Source organism: Aspergillus heteromorphus (assembly GCF_003184545.1).
Source record: "Aspergillus heteromorphus CBS 117.55 chromosome Unknown BO70scaffold_10, whole genome shotgun sequence".
Classification (NCBI taxonomy): Eukaryota; Fungi; Ascomycota; class Eurotiomycetes; order Eurotiales; family Aspergillaceae; genus Aspergillus; species Aspergillus heteromorphus.
In genome coordinates this window covers 611,930-630,406 of record NW_020290415.1, presented here as the reverse complement: position 1 = coordinate 630,406, position 18,477 = coordinate 611,930, and the positions used below count along the sequence as shown (strand labels likewise).

Below are 18,477 nucleotides of genomic sequence, written 5' to 3'. Positions count from 1 at the left end.
GCCGATATTACTGGAATAGGTAGGAAGTTACTTTAGATAGTAGGTAGTAGGTAGATAGCCGTAAGTAGCTAGCCACACGCACACATAGACACATTAGTGCATAGGTATGTACATACTTACTTTGGTATTCATATTATATCATTGTATTCCTAAACTGGATGAATCCCCCCCTCACGTCTCCCGTATCCTACGCATCCCACGCTCTTTTCTCTTTGTCTTTTTTTTTTTTTTTTTTTTCTATGTCCCCTAATCCCCATCTTGGGTTTTCTTTTTCGCCCCCCCCTTCTCTCGATTTCTCTCGATTTCTCTCCCTGTGCTCCTTTCCATATTCGCATTAGCGTTAGCCTCGGACTTCAGGCCTGAGGCCTCAGGCATCAGGCCTCCGCCCGAGCTGCATGCATCCCTCACCAGACACCAGATAGACACCGGGTGTTATTATGCATGCTGATGTATCAGGCTTTAGGCGGTGATGGTTATAATTCCTTTCTAGATCCAGATCCAGATCCAGCTATATCATGGACTGTATGTATGTATGTATGTATGTATGTATGTATATACCTAGGATGAAGGATGAAGGATGAAGGATGAAGGACGAAGGATAAAGGATGAAGGATAAAGGACCAGGGTACTGGGCATAGGGTAGGGTAGAGTAGGCTAGAGTAGGTTAGAGTAGGGTATATCACATACCTGAGGTACTTCCTTTCACCATCAAAGTGAATGTTGAGGACATGCCCAGATGGATGGGTAACCATAAGTAAGTATTCTCCATATCTAGGTAGATCTAGGTACTATACCTTAGGTACAGGTATATAAGTAAATACCGTAGGTAAGGTACCTAAGGTAAGTAGGTACTACATTAGACACCTTGCTAAAGTAAGTATAGTACAGTAGATATAGTTATAGATAGATAGATAGATACCTTATGCTACAGGAAGCAACTAAGTAAGGGTTTAACAATAGAAAACGAAACAATACACAACCAATCAAATATGGTAAAAAAAAAAATTAATCAATCAATCAATCAATCAATCAATTCATCCATTTATCCAGTCATGGCATGTTATGTCATATCATCAGATCATCAAATACTAGCATATAGCAAGCATATATATATGATATAGCCTGATGGGAATAATAGGTGGATAAACGCATGAGTGAATAAATCCCCACCTCCGGAAATTACTTCCTGTCTTACGGTCCGACTGTCTTCCGTTCGACCTTATGTACTCCGTAGTTCTCATACATATATTATACAGATTTTACTCTACGCTCCACACGGTATGGTAGTATCAAGGTACGTACAAAGTACCTACCTTAGTACCTAGGCCAGGCAGTTCAGAGAGAAATACAAGTCAATCGATACAAAGAGAAAGTAGATACGTACGTCGGTAGGAAGTAAGGTAGAGTAGGTTAGGTAGTACTAGGTCCCCTGGGTCCTAGCGCATCCACCCCACTTCGAAAAGAACCCACTAGATAGATACTATCCCATCTCGGATCCACTTTCCCAAGTTCCTCATCCACTTGCCCATCATTCATTCAGATTTCATCCACTCAGACGGCAAGCGTTTAATTGAGTGGGATGGGGGAACATGGTACTCTGAATGAGTGCTGAGGGGGACTGATTGAGCGGTGAGATGGTGGAATGCGGCACGGAAGGACAGGGTGGTAGTTACTCCGTAGAGGGGCGTCTGTCGGATATAATCCACGGAGATACTTTGTGAAGAAAACTGTTGACAGGGTCGATCGGACAGTCTAGTCTAGACTCCAGACTCGACTCTAGACACTTTGACCTGTAGAAGGAGACATCAGACGAGACGCACCAACTGGAATAAAGTCATGCAGGGAGAGCCGGGCAAAATAGATATTTGAGCAGAAGGAATGTCTCAGCCTGACTCGAGGGTCTGGAAATGCAGTCCAGATCTGAGCCGTCCGGCCAGTGACGGCACCGAATCGGAGACCCTCCACCCGTGACGTCACAGCACGCGGCCATTCTTCTCGGTTACAAGTGGCCGGTGGCCAACCCCCCCCCCCCCCCCGGCCAGGCACAGAACCGGGTGGAAATAATATACCCAGTAGCATCGAGTAGTCGCAGTTAGCACCACCGACTGATCCCCATCCCCCCCCCATCCATCATCGTCATTGAGAATAATCTCCGCGTTGGCCCCAACTCACCAGAACCATCACCATCACCATCGGGCCGCTACTGCCACGCCTATGACGCTGGTGGCTGCCACACGATATTCCCCATTTCCTCCGTCTCGCTTCTTCTAGACCCCTTCTTCCACCACCCTCGTTCAGCGTTGCCCCCCAACACAGGCGATCTCGATCTCAGGCCACAGAACACAGACCACAGACGGTTTCCTCTCTACCTATTGTCCGTCTCGTCACCATTGGACGTCCTCGCCATCGATTTCGATTCCTCTCCCCCCCCCCAATCCCGCTCCACCATGGAGTCCCGCGGCAGCTCAGATCGCGGGCGGGAAGGCGGCCCGCGCAAATACGCCTATAACCGCGAGGGCGCAAGGGAGCGAGAGATGCACCTGTACGTTTCCCTTACTGTAGTGAGCTCACTACTAATCGCTCCGGGGGTGCAGCTACCTTCCCTACTGGGGCTATTCCGATACGGAAAAGTTTGCCCAGCAGTCTGTCGGCGACCAACCCAACGTCTCGCGCGACAATGTCTTGACCGTCTTCGCTCAGCTCGCCGCCGTTCGCATGCACGCTCGGCGCGCTCTCATATCCCTGTTCGACCGGGACATGCAACATATCGTGGCCGAGGCAACCCCGACTCTCTCCCTGCGCAGTCATGAACAATCCAAAGCCCTGTGGCTGGGGGTGCAGCGGCTCCCGCGCCGCCAGGTCACCCTGTGCTATCATGCCATGCATGCTTTCGTCGATGAGGGACGGGATATGTTTGTCGTCAATGACCTGACGCAGGATGGCCGCTTCAAGAGTGATTCGTCCGTCAAACAACACCCCCATAATAAATTCTATGTGTCTGTGCCCATTTGCTCACCCGATGACTATGTAATCGGGAGTGTGGCCGTGCTGGATGACCGTCCCAGGCACGGGGTGACACAGGAGCAGGAGCTGTTTCTGAAGGAGCTCGCGGCAACCGTCATGGATCATTTGCTTGCCCAACGCGCCATGCGCGAGGAATATCGGGAGGAGAAGATGGTGCGCGCATTGGGGCTGTTCGTGAAGGGAAAATCGGATCTAAACGACTGGGTTAATAGCTGGGACGCTTCCAATCGGAAATACGGGTCTCAGTTAGTGTCCGTGAGTAAAAAGTTAGAGCAGCTACAGGTTGCTGGGTCGGGTGATGAGGACGAAGGCGAGGAACAGGCCCCCGACACCGTCAAGCCTAACCCGGTTCAGGACACCGCAAAAAAGAGGAACAAAGACGTATCCCCGGTGCACACTTATGAGAGTCAAGGAAATGATGAGAGCAGGGAGGGGAAATCCGACGACAAAGGCAAAAGACACCGGCCAAAGCTGTCGCCCACGACCAGTCAGCTGCAAGACTCCCTCGCTCCCACCAGCGTTCGGACCGTGGTTAATCGTGCCGCGGTGATGATTTATCAGGCGCTGGATGTGGAGGGGACACTGTTTATCGATGCAAGCGTGTACGCTCGTCGCCAAACCGTCGGATCCCCTGGAGGCCCGGATGACCCAGATACCTACAACGTCGAACATCAAACAGATCGTGACGGACCGATTCCATCCGCCTCGCATCCAGGCAGTGGGTCGGATTCTAGCTCTGTGGACGAAGGTAAAGAAGGTAGGAGCCTTGTACTCGGTCATTTCACGTCATCCGGGCAGGACGAAAAGCCGGGAGATAGTCATTATGTCTCGCTTTCCGGTGCTTTCGTAAGCCATCTCATCGACCAATATCCTCGGGGGAAGATCTTCCATATCGAGGAGGATGGCTCCATCTCCCTGAGTTACGAGGGGCTTGCAGAGGAAATCCACTACACGACAAGTGGTAACCGCGGAGCCCTGACCACGGAGGCGGAAAAGATGAACATCCAACAGGAAACCATGGATATCAAGCAACTGATGAAGGTCCTCCCCAAAGCGAGATGTATTGCAATCTATCCCGTATGGGATTTCCAGCGCAGCCGCTGGTTCACGGTCCAGCTGGTCTGGACGAATGACCCGGGGCGGGTGCTATCAGAACCAAAGGACTTAACTTACATGGCGGCATTCAGCAATACCGTCATGGCGGAAGTCTCTCGCTTGGACCTTGAGGCGGCCGATCGAGCGAAAGGCGATTTCATTTCCTCCATCTCTCATGAGCTCCGGTCCCCCTTGCATGGCCTCTTAGGGACCGCGGAGCTACTGCAGGAGATGGTAAGCAACTATGCCCAGCGATCCTTGATCGAAACGGTGTACAGCTGCGGTCGGACATTGCTGGACACCCTGAATCACTTGCTTGACTATGCCAAAATCAACACCCTCACAAGATCACGCCCGTCAGACCAACCGGGCAAATACGGAGAACCGGACGTCTCTAGACCCAATACAGCCGTTCCTGGCACTCCCCAAGACGAGGACCTCAGTGTCTTGGTGCAGGAGGTGATCGAAGGTCTCCTTGCCGGTGCAGAATATCAGCGTCGCGGGTCAACGGATGGTAGCGATGCGAAGCAAGACGGCCAGTTGTCAAAGGCTCGACTGATGACCATTGTGGACATGGAATGGCATGAAAGCTGGCAGTTTAATGTTTATGCTGGTGCCTGGCGCAGAGTCGTTATGAACCTCTTCGGGAACGCCCTCAAGTACACGCGGACCGGTTATATCCGGTTGTTGATGAAGAAAGACACGCTCAAGGGACAGGACGGAAACCGCATGCCTGCTGTTCGCATGATATTCAGTGACTCCGGACGCGGCATGTCTCAAGATTTTCTTACGCACCACCTGTACAGCGCCTTCCTGCAAGAGGACACAACCTCTCCCGGCTTGGGTGTTGGCCTTCACCTGGTGCATCAGATTGTCCGGTCTTTGAGCGGGAGCATCCATTTCTCCAGTGAGATCGACCGGGGAACCCAGGTGGATGTTGTTTTACCGGTGATGGCACCAGAACAGCCATTGTCCTCTTCTCCAAACCCCTATGAGCCCTTGAGAGAGAAGATTAGCGGCATGACAATTTCACTATTCACGCGGAGCTCTCAGCAGGGTAATTTGGGATTTGACCCAGTTGTCCTTGACGATATACTGATTAACCTGCGACGCATGATGTCCGGATGGTTCGGGCTGCGTGTTCTCACTCGGGAAGAACTTGATACTACGAAACCCGACTTTACCATCGTGACAGAACGAGAATACTGCGATCATTACCTACGAGGTCCGAATGAGGCCCAGTCGGAGACTGTTGAGATCCGGCCTTTGTATCCCTTGATCGTTCTCAGTGAACGGATAAGCAGCTGGAAGACCTTGGGCGAAGGTGTCGATGATCCGATCATCTTCCTCACGCAGCCGTAGGTATTGTCTGTGATTTCATTAACAAGATGCTAACACAATTTAGGGTGAGCCCGAAAACGTTGGCAAAGGCATTTGAGCATTGCATATACGGGCCTGAACATGGAGAACTTTTCACGCCGAATAAGCCCCCTTCACCTGCCCAATCGCCGCCAAGTGGAAGTGGGGAATCCAGCAGCGGACAAGTAAGGGAATCCAATCATGGCAAGAAGAAAGCAAGCTTGGAGAGGAGCGGACCTACCGAGGATATGATCCAATTCCAAGCCTCGGACATGGCAGCACTTCCTAAGAACGGAAAGCCGTCGAAGAGCATCCTACTTGTTGAAGACAACCAAGTCAACCTGCAGGTTTGATCGCCCACCAGTATAGCCAACCCGACCGCTCTGACTCATGCTTTTCCAGATCATCGAAATGTGCGTAAAAACCGCTGGATTCGAGTACCAAACCGCCCGGAATGGCCTGGAGGCATTGGAAAAGTTCCGGGCCGGGAGATACGACGCTGTAGTGATGGGTTAGTTGCCTTTGCCTTGTCCTGACAGAATCGAACGACTGACCACGAAGCAGATGTGTCCATGCCGGTAATGGACGGATTATCCGCCACACGGCAAATGCGCCACCACGAACGACGGAAAAAGCTGCCCCCAGCCACCATCATTATTCTGACTGCTTTCATCTCGGGCTCGACCCAGCAGGAGACGCTGAGGAGCGGGGCGAACATGTTTCTGACGAAGCCAACGCCGCTCAAGCAGCTGAAAGAGATTCTGAAAAAATTAGCAGAAGGAAAGGACGTCGTTTCTCCTCAATCATGAGATATGATTTCGATGAAACGGGATAACACAAGGCCTTTGTATAGTACGAATTAAATGCTAGAGTATATAGACGATTCGCAGATGTATTATTAGCAGATATATTATGAGAAATCTAATCACTTTCGTTCAAACTGACTCGAGAGAATGAAACCAGTAGGAGTTTGAGGCGACCTTGACAGTAATGGGCTTTGGAATGAGGAGAACGGGAGCACTCACTTCTTTTGGGATGGGATTGTCAAGAATACATCGACTCCCAGAGTATTGCGCTGTCTGTGGATGGTGTACAGGAGATGCAGAGCAAGTGGAGGAGAAGAGAAGAAGAGGAAGAGGAAGAAAGTCGCAAGTCCTGCTCCTTCCGCCCGCGTGATTGTATACTCCGCGTCGACCAATCACCGCCCACCCGTCACATGACTCACGTGACGATATAAAAATTCGGCGGCCATCGAATGAATCCAACAGCATCGCCTCCTCAAGAACCACATTAAAATAAGTAGCTGTCTGAAACCGATTCTCTCAAGACCCGGATCACAGCCTACGTCCCGCGCAGCAGCAAATTGCAAAATGGGTTCCAGCGCCAAAAAGAAGAAGGAGAAGCAGAAGGACTTCCAGGTACTTGCCCCCCCGCCCCCATTCCCTCTTCCTTCCCCGGGAGAAATCCCATATCAGGATCGATCAGATTCATAAATGTATGTGTATATACTAACTCGTGTCCGCAGAAACCTAAGCTCCGCGTCGGAAAGGCGAAAGCTAAGCCGGAGAATTTCACCGATACGAGCTTTAAATCTAAGGGTGTGTTTTTAATCCCTACCGTCATCATCCATCACTACCACCTACCTCTGTGATATCACATCCACCATCATCATCATCATCATCATCACCACCACCAATTCCCCCTCATAAACCACCACTAACCACCCCCCAAAAAAAACCAGGAATAACCCTAACCCAACAATCCCTCACCCTCACCGCCCCCACCACCAACACCCAATTCACCTCACACCTGTCGCACGTGACCTCCAAATCCGACGCCCAGCGACGCGACTCCCTCGCCCACCTAACAAGCTACCTGCAGTCAAAGCCCAGCACCACCCCGCTCCCCACCCCCGTAAGCACCCTCCTGCCCACCCTGTCCCCCCTGATCCTCGACGCGAGCAGCTCCGTCCGCACAAACCTGCTCAAGCTGCTCCGCGCGCTGCCCGCCGGCGACGTCGCCGACCACGTCGTGCAGCTGATGCCGTACGTCCGCGCCGGGATGACGCATCTGGCGCCCGACATCCGCATCACGGCGGTGGATGTGCTCTCGTGGCTGCTGGGGATCGCGGGCGAGGAGGTCGTCGGGTGCGCTGGGGGTTGGATCAAGACGCTGAACTGTTTCCTCTCCGTCTTGGGCTGGCATACCGAGGAGTCGGCGAAGTGGTCGGCTAATCGCGCGGCGTTTGGTAAGGCTGGCGCTAAGGGGAAGCCCATGGTGAGGGTCGTGGGGGTTTTGGGGGAGTTTTTGGGCGCGGGTATTGGGGAGGGGAGTGGGGGTGGGGGTGGGGATGGGGATGTGGGGATGATGGATGGGGAGGGAGATGGGGCTGCGGTTGGGTTTCCGGTCGTGCAGACCGAAGTGCATATGGTTGCTAAGGCAGCGCAGCCGTATGTATATTTGAATTTGTTTGGGTCGCCGAGAGATGAGGAGGGGGAGATGTACGAGACGAGGGAGGAGAGGTGGAGGGTGTTTCAGGGACGGTTTTTGGCTCCGGTCGAACGGGGCCTGGAGAGTGCGAGGCAGGAGGGGGGAGAGGTGGGGAGGGCGTCGATGACAGTATCGAAAGTGATGAAGGAGGCTGTGGAGTATGGGAGAGGGGTTGGGTTTGAGGCTTGATTTGGTTGTGTCATGGATTGATTCATACTGGCGTTGTGGTGATCTTTTTGGGCTGTACGTATGTATGTATGTATGTATTCTACTGTTGGACTTCAAGATGTGTGTGATGTATGTTCGTGTTCATGTTCCTGCTGCGGTGGCTTCAGGCTAGACCTTCGTCTTCTCGTGCGTGTTATCGAATATCTCCTCCGATACGGTTTCCACCCCCTCAACCGTCTCCCTCTCGTCGTAGATCTCTTCCGCCATCACGGCCCGCTCGATGATCGACTCCCGCGCCGGGAACACCCACGACAGCCCGACATACACTACAGCGGTCGCCACGAACCCCAGCAGCCAGCCGAACTGGTACGGGTGGATTCCTACACCCACCGGAATACTGCTGTTGACCGAGTTGATCAGCCCCGGCAGACTCGGTGCCACGCCGACCAGAAACCCGACGACCGCGCGCCAGTTCACCCCCCAGCCTGAGTATCGGTACACCGGGTTATTGGGCTGGTACAGCGCCAGTGTGTTGTACTTCCGCTGCTTCAACACCCAGAAGTCGAACAACATGATCGCCGCAATCGGCCCCAGGAAGATGGCATACGCAGACATGAAGTTCATGAAGCTGTCCGCCGATTCGAGGATTTTCCATGGCACTAGAGCCCAGGAGATGATCGCGCAAATCACCTGGCCACGTCGAAGATTGATATATGCCGGGAATAAAGACATCAGGTCATTGGCGGCTGAGATTGAGTTGGCGGAAATGTTGACTCCCAGGGAGGCCAACACAAATGAAAATCCTACGAAGAAGCGACAGGCTCGACTCGACCAGTGGCTGATGAGCGTGAGGGGATCCCATGGGATTGAGCCTCCATAGCGGGCGTATCCAGCCGATGAAGCGGAGATACCGATGAACGAAATGAACGTGAAGACGATAGGGAGCATGGGGATGTATAGCATCTGCCATTTCGCTGTCACGCGCGAGTAGCGAGAAAAGTCGGACTGTCCACGTTAGCTTTGTCGCACCTCATTACGTTACACAGAATTACCTGGTTCACACTGAGGGTGGCATAGTTTCCCAGCACAGACGTCATGCTCGCCAGAAACACCCAGCTGTACTTGGACCCGGACACGGTCGCCTTCTCCTCAAACATAGTACCACCTCCTTCGGCCACGAATGCCCAGATCAGGATTGCAATCCACGAGATCGGCACGAGCACGGTCTTGACCACAAACAGCCACCGGACCTTGTTGGGGTGAATGCACATAAACGGGAGCTGGATAATCCAGAAGATCAAGTACCCGACCATCTCATTCGTCGTGATACCCTGGCTCTCTGGGATTTCGTTCTTGATTTTCAAAAAGCTAGGCCAGATCGCCCCAATCATGACCCGCACCGCGTTGCCGCCGTTGACATTTTGGATCGCGAACCAAAACAACGCCAGAATGACTCGAGAGATGATCGCGATGTAAGACCCCCAGAAGCCCCAACTAGCTCTCGCGATCACGGGGAACGGAATATGGTATATGGCGCCGACCGCGCCGTTGCCAGCGATGACGAAGGACATGATGAAGAAAGAAATGGCGACGATGATCAGCGCCTCGCGCCAACTGAGGCCCACGGCCAGGATACTGCTGGCGAACTGCCATGTGGCTGCGTTGAAAGCATCGGAGATCCAGTACGCTGTAAGCAGATACTTTTAGCACAAGCTCAGAACCAGGGATAACGGTCGTACCGATGAAACTGAGCGGTCCCCATTTGCGACGATGCAGAGGAACCGGGTCTAGATCCAGATTGGTCCAGCGAGAATTACCATCTGCAAAGGCCGAGCGTGACTGCGCGACACGAAGACGAGGCCGTTGGAACTTCATGGTTGCCTATGGACGCCCTCTACGTAGATGCAGGAGATGAAGGATGGATGAGAAGCAAGACCCATCCGCCGCGCAGAGCTGAGCTGGGGGGCAAAAAAGCAAAGAAGGTTGATCAAAAAGCAAGGGACAAGGTCGCTCCATGCGCTGTCCCACTAGTATATGAGAGCTGCAGACGGTGCAGGCTGCCAATCACACGCTGCAGGCCGTCGCCCCCCAGGCAGATAAGCATGATAGCCGATCCCTTGCCATTGGATGTCAACGTGAACGGACACCTCGATCTCGATAAGAATCATCGGGAAACGGAGCTCTCCAGAGGGTGACATTGATAAGAATGCATGATGCCTCGATCCCATACTGGATCCGTCGGTTTGACGTCAGGCACTGCGCTGCGGAGACCCGCAAACTTTCGTCTCATCCCTGGGTCACGCCCTCGATCGAGCGTCATCCATGTCTGGCCTGCCTATTCTTGAAGATATAGAACCCCTCCAGTCCTCCACATCGGTTGAAAAGTCGCATTTACCGCCATGCGCCCGATGAACACTGGAACGCCACTGTTCTGGCCATCAACGAAGTCCGACGCGTGCTGCACGGGGCCGAGCATGGCCGAGGTCTCGACGCGGTCTGGGTGGTGCGAGGGGATCGAATCTTGACAGGGAAATCTCTAGCGACAGAAGCGAGCAGCGATGGCATAACGATTGACAGCTGACGTCCGATCGATCGGAGGGAGTAGCTGTTGGGCGCAGAGTCCAGACCAAGACTCGGGGAGAGTCCGCCGTCGCGATAAGCTATGATGGGGAGAAGGAGAAGATGTGGTGGGGACGGCAACAAGCTTTCCTTACCCCTCTTCCCTCTTGCGCCGACTTGCTTGCCGGCCTGCCCTTTCAGGCGCCAGAAACCATCTGCTGGAAGTGAGAGGGAAAGCGAACTCCTCCCTCTGCAACTCTTCTGCTACGCGACCGTACCAACTTGTCCTGCATCCCCTCCCCTTCCCTTCAACAACATGGCTTTCAGCATCGCGGAGTCTCGCTCTCGCTTCCCCGCCTTGAATCAGGAACAGGTCTTCCTAGACAATGCAGGTCGGTTTCTATTTCCACAGCTAGATAAAGGAGGAGAAGAAGAAGAAGAGGGTCTAACAGAGTAACAGGAGGCAGCCAGGTGCTGGACACGGTCATCGAATCGTGCGTCTCCCAGAGATAGCCCTCGGATTCAACTGACTCGAGCGCAGTATCGTCTCATACCTTTCCAACACCAACGTCCAACTGGGCGCAACATACAAGACTTCCAAGTTATCAACTGCTGCATACGGTCACGGCTACGAGGCAGCAGCGAAGTTCATCAATGCAAGCCCAGACGAGGTACCTGTCGACCCTGCATGTCGCATACGCGGTTCTAAGACCATGACCATGACAGATCTGCCTGGGAGTGTCGACGACGCAGCTCCTCCACAATCTTTCCACGGCGCTGGACTTTCAGCCCGGTGACGAATTGATCGTTTCAAAGCTTAACCACGAGGCCAATTCGGCCCCATGGGATCGCATTGGACGCGCTCTGGGATTGACCGTGAAATGGTGGGGTGCTTCAGACCGTGAGAACCCGGTTTGCGATCCCACCGAATTGAAGGAGTTGATGTCTGAGAAGACGAGGCTCGTGGCTTGTCCACACGCTTCCAATATCACTGGAACCATCACCGATGTCAAGAAGATTGCGACGGTCGTGCATCAATCTCCCAGGGTATGGTCTCTTCACGCGATGTGGGTTAAGATTCGTCTGATATGGGGATAGGCCCTTCTTTGCGTGGACGGCGTCGCGCTCGCTCCACACCGACAGGTCAACATCAAGGACCTTGATGTCGACTTCTACGTGAGCAACCATCGAACAGAAACGTTATATCGTACTGACACCCCGCAGGCATTCTCCTGGTACAAAGTATACGGTCCTCACATGGCCCAGTTGTACGCATCATCCCGGATACACGACCAGATCAACCCTCTATGCCACTACTTCAAAACCACAGAGACCCTAGATCTGAAGCTGAACCTGGCCTCTGCCAACTACGAGCTGACACAGAGTATTCCGCGAGTTTTGGACTATTTTGGCTCTGACATTTCTGCCGCGTGGGATCAGATCGCCGTCTTCGAGGAGAAGCTGCAGGCAATCCTCCTGGACTTCCTACGAAGCGAAGACCGCATAACTATCTTCGGAGAGCCGTTCGCGAGCAAAGAGCTGAGGCTCCCTATTATCAGCTTCACCGTCGAGGGTGTCAAGAGTCAAGCACTTGTGGAAGAGGTTGAGAAAAGAAGCCCATTTGGCTTCCGGAGCGGACACATGTATAGTCATCGGTTGCTCAAGGACATTATAGGCCTTGAGGACATTGACGATGGGGTCGTGCGCATTAGCATGCTGCACTACAATACCGGTCAGTTTACATCCGATGTTCACGTTCAAATGCTAATGACCAACAGAGGAGGAAATCACATCACTTGTCCAGGTGTTGCGGGAAGTCATTGCAGTAATCTAGCTATATACCGAGGAAGAATCCTCGTCCTTGAGTCTACAGTGATAAATCGCATCCTTCCATTTTCCATAACTCATATCTATCTAAGACCTTGTTGGTACGCAAGCAGGCACCCATGACTGTAGAGCTTGATGCCTAGTCAACACCAAGAAACCCGTCATTGCAGAGACCGATTCTCCCGAAGAATCTCCACAATGCCTGCTTGCTTCGTATTTGCGGGCGACCGGTCTCATCCAAGGGACTATGGCTCATCCTAATGCATTCACTCCTAGCCCCATAAGTACACCGATCCCGCTAGCGCTTCCTTAGGCATCGAAGCGGTAGGGTGATACATAGTAGACGTCCTAGTGAGATTAGTGATGCAATCAGTCCATACCCCGCATATACATTCAAGCAACCTCTCAACTTCTTCCCACTCCCCATCTACCCTCCTACGTACAATATCCAAAATGGCTCTCGCCTATAGCGACATCCCCGCGGCCGCCAAAGTCGCGCCGTCCCCTTTCCAAATCCACATCCCCGACGAGCAAATCGAGGAGCTCCAATTACTGGTAAAACTATCCAAGCTCGCGCCCCCCACCTTCGAAAACCAACAGCCAGATCGCAAATACGGAGTCACGAACGAATGGCTCACCACCGCCAAAGAAGCCTGGAAGAGTTTCGACTGGTACCAACCCCCTTCAAATCAATCACACAACTGCCCCAAATCAAATCTGACCCGGTCCTGAACAGGCGAGCTGCAGAAAAGCACCTCAACAGCTTCCCCCAATTCACCTATGACATCGAGGGCTTAACCATCCACTTTGTGGCCCTGTTCTCCCGGAAGAAGGACGCTGTCCCTGTGGTCCTCATCCACGGCTGGCCAGGCAAGCTCACTCCTCTCTCTCCCTCCCTCCCTTCTTTCCTTCCTTCTTCCTTGTCCGAAAAATCAAGATTAACCATTCCCGCAGGCAGCTTTCTGGAATTTCTCCCGGTGCTGTCTCTTATTCGGGACAGATACAGCCCGGAAGATTTGCCATATCATCTCGTGATACCCTCGCTCCCGGGGTTCACCTTCTCATCGGGACCTCCGGTGGACAGGGACTTCATTGGCGAGGACACGGCTCGGGTCCTCAACCAGGTCATGCTCAATCTCGGGTTCGAGGACGGCGGCTATGTTGCGCAGGGTGGAGATATTGGGTCGAAGATTGGCCGGATCCTCGCTGTCGATTACCCGGCGTGCAAGGCGATTCATCGTGAGTTGCACCTTCATTTGGATATAGTTTGTTGTCTAACCATCACCATCCATGGGGGAAGTGAACGCCTGCTTCATGGGTAAACCCGACCACGTTCCGGATACCGCAATCGCCGAATCGGAACGGCGTGGGTTGGCTCGCGCAGGCTGGTTCGCTACGTTCGGAACGGGATATTCTTTAGAACATGGCACGCGACCCAGCACGATTGGCAACGTTCTGTCATCGAGCCCTGTTGCTTTGCTGGCCTGGTAGGTACCCTGAACACCTACGGGATATTCGAATCTTAATTAACACGGGGGGGGGGGTCATACAAGGATCGGAGAAAAGTTCCTCGACTGGGCAGGCGAAACGATCCCGCTAGAGACCATCCTAGAGTCTGTGAGTCTATACTGGTTCACCGAGACATTCCCCCGATCTATCTACCACTATCGCGAGGTACGTCCTACATTGCCTCCTATCCCCAGAAAGCTAGTGTCTTATCGATTGTACTCATCCCATCCCCATCCCCGTGACAGAACGTCCCGCCCCCCAAGGTGAAACATGCCGAAGACCCCCGGTGGTATATCGAAAAGCCGTTTGGGTTTTCTTACTACCCGATGGAACTCGTACCTGTGCCGCGCGTCTGGGTTGAGACAACCGGGAATCTCGTGTTCTGGAAGACACATGAGAAGGTATGTTTTCTTGGCTATCATAGTTTCTGCCTGCTGGAAGAAGGTATCTGTATAGTATATCTGCTGACGCTACACAGGGAGGGCATTTCGCGGCACTGGAATGTCCGCGGGATTTCTTGGATGATTTGACTGACTTCTGTGGACAGGTGTGGGCGTAGACAGAGGAGGAAGACTGGTTTCTTCATATTCCAGTGTTGATATATATATACACTTACTAATAAGGTGTATTGGAGACGTAGGTAGTTCAATAGGAGGTAGGTAGCGATTACATACAAAGTCAGATCATAATACCATCCGTACTCCTCTAGGAGCTGTAGGCTGTACTAGACAGACATCACCCCATCCAAGACCAAGACCAAGTAAGTCCCTTGTCCCTCCCCTGCCTAGCGCCGAGGATGTATGAAACACACCTGCTTACGATCCAGCATCTGTTGATCCCAGATTGGATGCTCTATCCGCGCTGAATCCAACCACCACGATCCTGATACATCCGTACTTACTTTCAAAAAGTTCGAATCATCCATCCATCCATCCATCCATCCACCTTGTGACACCCCCATCCCATCCTGTCACTGTCCCCGTCGCTCAAACCCAACCCACCCAACCCACCTGTCACCTCCATCCGATACGGGAACGGCCAACCCGTCCGTGATACCTCGTTTGAGGGGTAGTGGGTAGTACTACTGTCATACGCATAAGAGCCGGCATTAGCCCGGCATCCTTCATGCGCGTTTCCCAAAGGGGGGTGTGTGTTAAGGTTCTTAACTTCTTTCCATCCTGTTCTAGATGGCCGGGGAGGAGACACACACACACACACACACACACACACACACACGCACGCAGCGAGAAGGGGGAAGGAGGATGAGAGGGGTTGGTTCTACTTTCTAGGTAGGTAGCCTATCCAGCCTTACTAGTAACTAAGGCAAAATGCAAACACAAATGCAAATGCGTCGGAGGATTTTGTAGTTAGTTTAATTATCTAATGCCAGGCTGGATGGATGGATGGATGGATGGATGGATCCGGATAGACTAGGCTCTAGGCCAGGCTACGTTCGATGAACGAGGGAGCGGGATTAATTATTATTTTGGCTTTCGCAGGCCGTTCCGGGTGGGTTTGAATCCGTACGGAGGTATAGGACGTACTTTTTGGGTGATGCGCTTATTTCTGGAACTTTTGAAAGTTATGGGGAGTAGATACTTAGGTATGTTAGGTTAGCTGGGTTTTTTGTAGCAGGGTTCTGACATTATCACTATCTATCTATCTATCTATCGCGATGACTACCTATGTATAACTACTCTGTTTGGTGTTTGGGGGCTATAGTGGTCTGGCTAGCTGGTCTTGATGCTGTGTTGTGTTGTGTTGTGTTGGTAGACAGACAGGCAAAATATATATCTCATCACAGCACTGTACAATACATGCCACGGACAGACAGGAAGTATCATACTAGTAGTTGAAGTTTCTCATGCGAAACTCTCCCTCCATCCCATCTGGCTCGGTTGGATGGAAGAATGGCTGGGACGATCGAAACCTCTCCCACCTTCTGTCCTGTCCTGTCATGGCACCAACTCCGTGAGACTCCGACTCCGTCTCCGTGAGACAAGTACAAGACACAAGTATCTCCCTCCTCCCCTTGACCAAGACACCAATGATGACCAACTGGCTGAATTGGCTGAATCCGACTGCGGGGCAGCCCCCGACTGCCGGGCCAACCAGCAGACAGGCGCAGCGCATCTCACCGGCAGCCCCGGCACGTACGGAGTAACGTCATTGGGCGGTGTGGCTCCACCCAGTTTTTGGATTTAGTTGGCGGTTGCTGAGTCGTCCACAGTCACCCACGCCATGCCGAGATGTACGGCTCCGCAGGGTACCGAGGGTCATGAATTTGTCACTGTCTTGCGTCCAGGTCCCAGCCCTGGCACTATTATTATTCTTAGCGGGTTCACAGCCTGCCTCCTGCCTACGTAAGTATCTCAAGGCGTTTTGCTGTGTAGCAGCATCATGGTAGTTCCTCAGTGTGGCTCAGAGCTTACATGGCAAGGTACATATTTATCTAGATTAGTAACAGTCATGTACATGTACGTAGATGAAAAGCGAACTGATCATGTGACACGCTTATGCACCTGTATGCAAGCATGCATGAACAGGTTTAGCCTCCGCTGCTGACTCGAGCACAATGATGAATCATGCTGATGCTGGACCCCGTCATGTCCATCCTTCCTTCATCCTTCTCTGTACCATCACCTCCCTTCCCTCAACCCTCGACCCTGGGCGAGTGTTTATAGGGTTGTTGCACTTTACATGCCTGTTGGTGGATCCTGGCACGCTACCAACAAATTTTAGTGCATGCCTTGTTGGCCACTTAGTGCAGTTCATACCGCGGCCAAGAGTCTGTAGCCTCAGAGCTAGCTAGATAGATAGATGCCATACCCCGGAATCATGAATGGTCAAATCGCAGGAGCTTATTCATGATCAGACAATCAAGCCGAGGTCAGAGGATTGGCGGGATATAACATCATCGAATCTAACTAAGTACGTACGGGCGGAGTAGAGACGGAGTTCCAGATGCCCCATCTTGCCCCATCTTGCTGCCTGGACTTCACCACCCTGGTTACCTAATCTCATCTAACTAACTACGGCTTGCTGCCAGCCCAGCCAGCCAGCCAGTCAGTCAGCAGTCTGCGACCGGGGTGGTTGGTTCCACAGCCAGTTGTCTTTGGCTCCAGCATGGTACAGTAGTACTCCCGCACTGTAACCGCACGAGGTCGTCTTCAAATGCAAGATGAGTGACGAGGAATGTAAAAATATCCCGTCAAAAAGGAGACGCCATGAACGATCTAGATAGATAGATATATCTACATAGCCAGCCGGCTGTGTATCGAGACCCAGTACTAGTTTGGCGGAGGATCTGCCCACCTAGGAGTAGGAACAGCCTCATCCCTTTTTTTAATTTTTTTTTTTTCAACCATGTTGAAACTTGGATGACAGCCTCAGTCGTAGTCCCAAACCCTGGGGACCAAATTAGGGCAGAGATCTCGCCATCCCAGTACGTGTCACGACCTCAGCAGAGAATTTCTCCCCTAGAGGAGGTGGTGGTGGTGGTGGTGGTGGCGTGGCTGGCAAATCCGTCTGCGGTGGTTGGCTGACCACCACCATTTTCTCTGGGCCATTGACGGAAGCGGCAGGGCTCTCCTTCCCAATGGGACTGGCTGAGACCGACGACTCTGGGCGACAAACCAACGACGAACGAGGCCAGACACTCGGTGACGCGGTTACAATGGCCCGAGGCTTACCAACCGACATGCTACTCGCTAGTTACTACTAACTAACCTCCTCCAACTACATACCGCCCTACATACATTAGGTACATACCTGCATCATAGGTAGGAGGTACATGACAGGCCCGGTTTCATGTCGCCGCCTATTGGGTTATGCTTATTCCCTGACGATGCTGCCGCTCTACAGACGTCAGTCAACGCGATGTCTGTCGACCGGCGTCGACTGGACGTCTGGCAATGCGTAACTACCACCACCGCGGGCCTTACACAGCAGCACTGACAGAACAACTTGCCGACGGGATGCCTCCATTCGGTATCTCCCAGCTCAGAGTGTGCCGGGCAACGTAGGACAGCAGTCACCGTCATAAGCACCCAAATGCTCGACTCGAGTCGGTCGGTCGGTCGGTTGTGTGATAACAACTCACTGATAATAATGATAAATCTGTCGGGCGACAAGATAGATACCAGAATAGATAGTAGTCGTTCGCTCGGCAAAGACGGACTTATCAGGCGGAACTACGGGTTATCATTTCATCATCCCTGGGGACCGACGTCGTACCTAGTAGTAGTAGTAGTAGTAGTAGTATTATTATTATCGCTGGGTTTACTATTTACTCCGTGCGTTGCGTGCATTGTGCTTCCTATCTGGAAACTGGAAACGGAGGGGGGTGGCTCAGGTTTGGTTGTCTTAGTCATGTCCCATGTTGGTCGTTTCCAGGGTGGGTGGGTGGGTGTGGCCGCGTGCTGGGGAACCAGGAGGATTCAAGGT

At 52.5% G+C, this 18,477-nt stretch overlaps 6 protein-coding genes across 6 annotated transcripts; 4 read left to right on the top strand and 2 right to left on the bottom strand.

Moving 5' to 3' along the window:
* Positions 1-2,112: 2,112 nt before the first annotated feature.
* Positions 2,113-6,287, top strand: BO70DRAFT_335639 (hybrid sensor histidine kinase/response regulator; the record flags this gene model as incomplete). The annotated part of the gene is made up of 6 exons (XM_025541070.1): positions 2,113-2,542; positions 2,595-5,477; positions 5,525-5,663; positions 5,724-5,825; positions 5,881-5,989; positions 6,040-6,287. Exons 1-6 carry the CDS (start codon positions 2,448-2,450, stop codon positions 6,285-6,287), a joined length of 3,576 nt encoding a protein of 1,191 aa, XP_025399985.1. The 5' UTR covers positions 2,113-2,447.
* A 470-nt stretch (positions 6,288-6,757) lies between these two features.
* Positions 6,758-8,157, top strand: BO70DRAFT_335638 (IPI1/TEX10 family protein; the record flags this gene model as incomplete). Its single annotated transcript, XM_025541069.1, has 3 exons — positions 6,758-6,896; positions 7,004-7,076; positions 7,220-8,157. Exons 1-3 carry the CDS (start codon positions 6,849-6,851, stop codon positions 8,155-8,157), a joined length of 1,059 nt encoding a protein of 352 aa, XP_025399984.1. The 5' UTR covers positions 6,758-6,848.
* Positions 8,158-8,304: 147 nt separating this feature from the next.
* Positions 8,305-10,011, bottom strand: BO70DRAFT_395965 (nucleobase cation symporter-1 family protein; the record flags this gene model as incomplete). The annotated part of the gene is made up of 3 exons (XM_025546580.1): positions 8,305-9,141; positions 9,189-9,823; positions 9,876-10,011. 3 exons carry the CDS (start codon positions 10,009-10,011, stop codon positions 8,305-8,307), a joined length of 1,608 nt encoding a protein of 535 aa, XP_025399983.1.
* Positions 10,012-11,011: 1,000 nt separating this feature from the next.
* BO70DRAFT_370758 (putative aminotransferase) lies at positions 11,012-12,529 on the top strand (the record flags this gene model as incomplete). The annotated part of the gene is made up of 7 exons (XM_025544761.1): positions 11,012-11,087; positions 11,156-11,189; positions 11,237-11,366; positions 11,422-11,742; positions 11,794-11,871; positions 11,920-12,427; positions 12,474-12,529. The coding sequence occupies 7 exons, from the start codon at positions 11,012-11,014 to the stop codon at positions 12,527-12,529; spliced, it is 1,203 nt and encodes a 400-aa protein (XP_025399982.1).
* A 362-nt stretch (positions 12,530-12,891) lies between these two features.
* On the top strand, positions 12,892-14,631 carry BO70DRAFT_361647 (epoxide hydrolase family protein). The gene is made up of 7 exons (XM_025543093.1): positions 12,892-13,193; positions 13,259-13,392; positions 13,477-13,761; positions 13,823-14,009; positions 14,076-14,196; positions 14,277-14,432; positions 14,510-14,631. Exons 1-7 carry the CDS (start codon positions 12,976-12,978, stop codon positions 14,588-14,590), a joined length of 1,182 nt encoding a protein of 393 aa, XP_025399981.1. The 5' UTR covers positions 12,892-12,975; the 3' UTR covers positions 14,591-14,631.
* A 63-nt stretch (positions 14,632-14,694) lies between these two features.
* BO70DRAFT_361646 (uncharacterized protein) lies at positions 14,695-14,993 on the bottom strand (the record flags this gene model as incomplete). Its single annotated transcript, XM_025543092.1, has 1 exon — positions 14,695-14,993. A coding segment is annotated over one exon (178 nt), but the record flags the coding sequence as incomplete, so codon positions are not given.
* Positions 14,994-18,477: the final 3,484 nt, after the last annotated feature.

Bases quoted from the DNA above. Each gene is read 5' to 3' on its own strand.
- BO70DRAFT_361647 (XM_025543093.1), top strand. From the start codon at position 12,976: ATGGCTCTCGCCTATAGCGACATCCCCGCGGCCGCCAAAGTCGCGCCG. The intron at 13,393-13,476 runs GCAAGCTCACTC...CCATTCCCGCAG, and splicing joins CCTCATCCACGGCTGGCCAG to GCAGCTTTCTGGAATTTCTC. The intron at 14,197-14,276 runs GTACGTCCTACA...TCCCCGTGACAG, and splicing joins CTATCTACCACTATCGCGAG to AACGTCCCGCCCCCCAAGGT.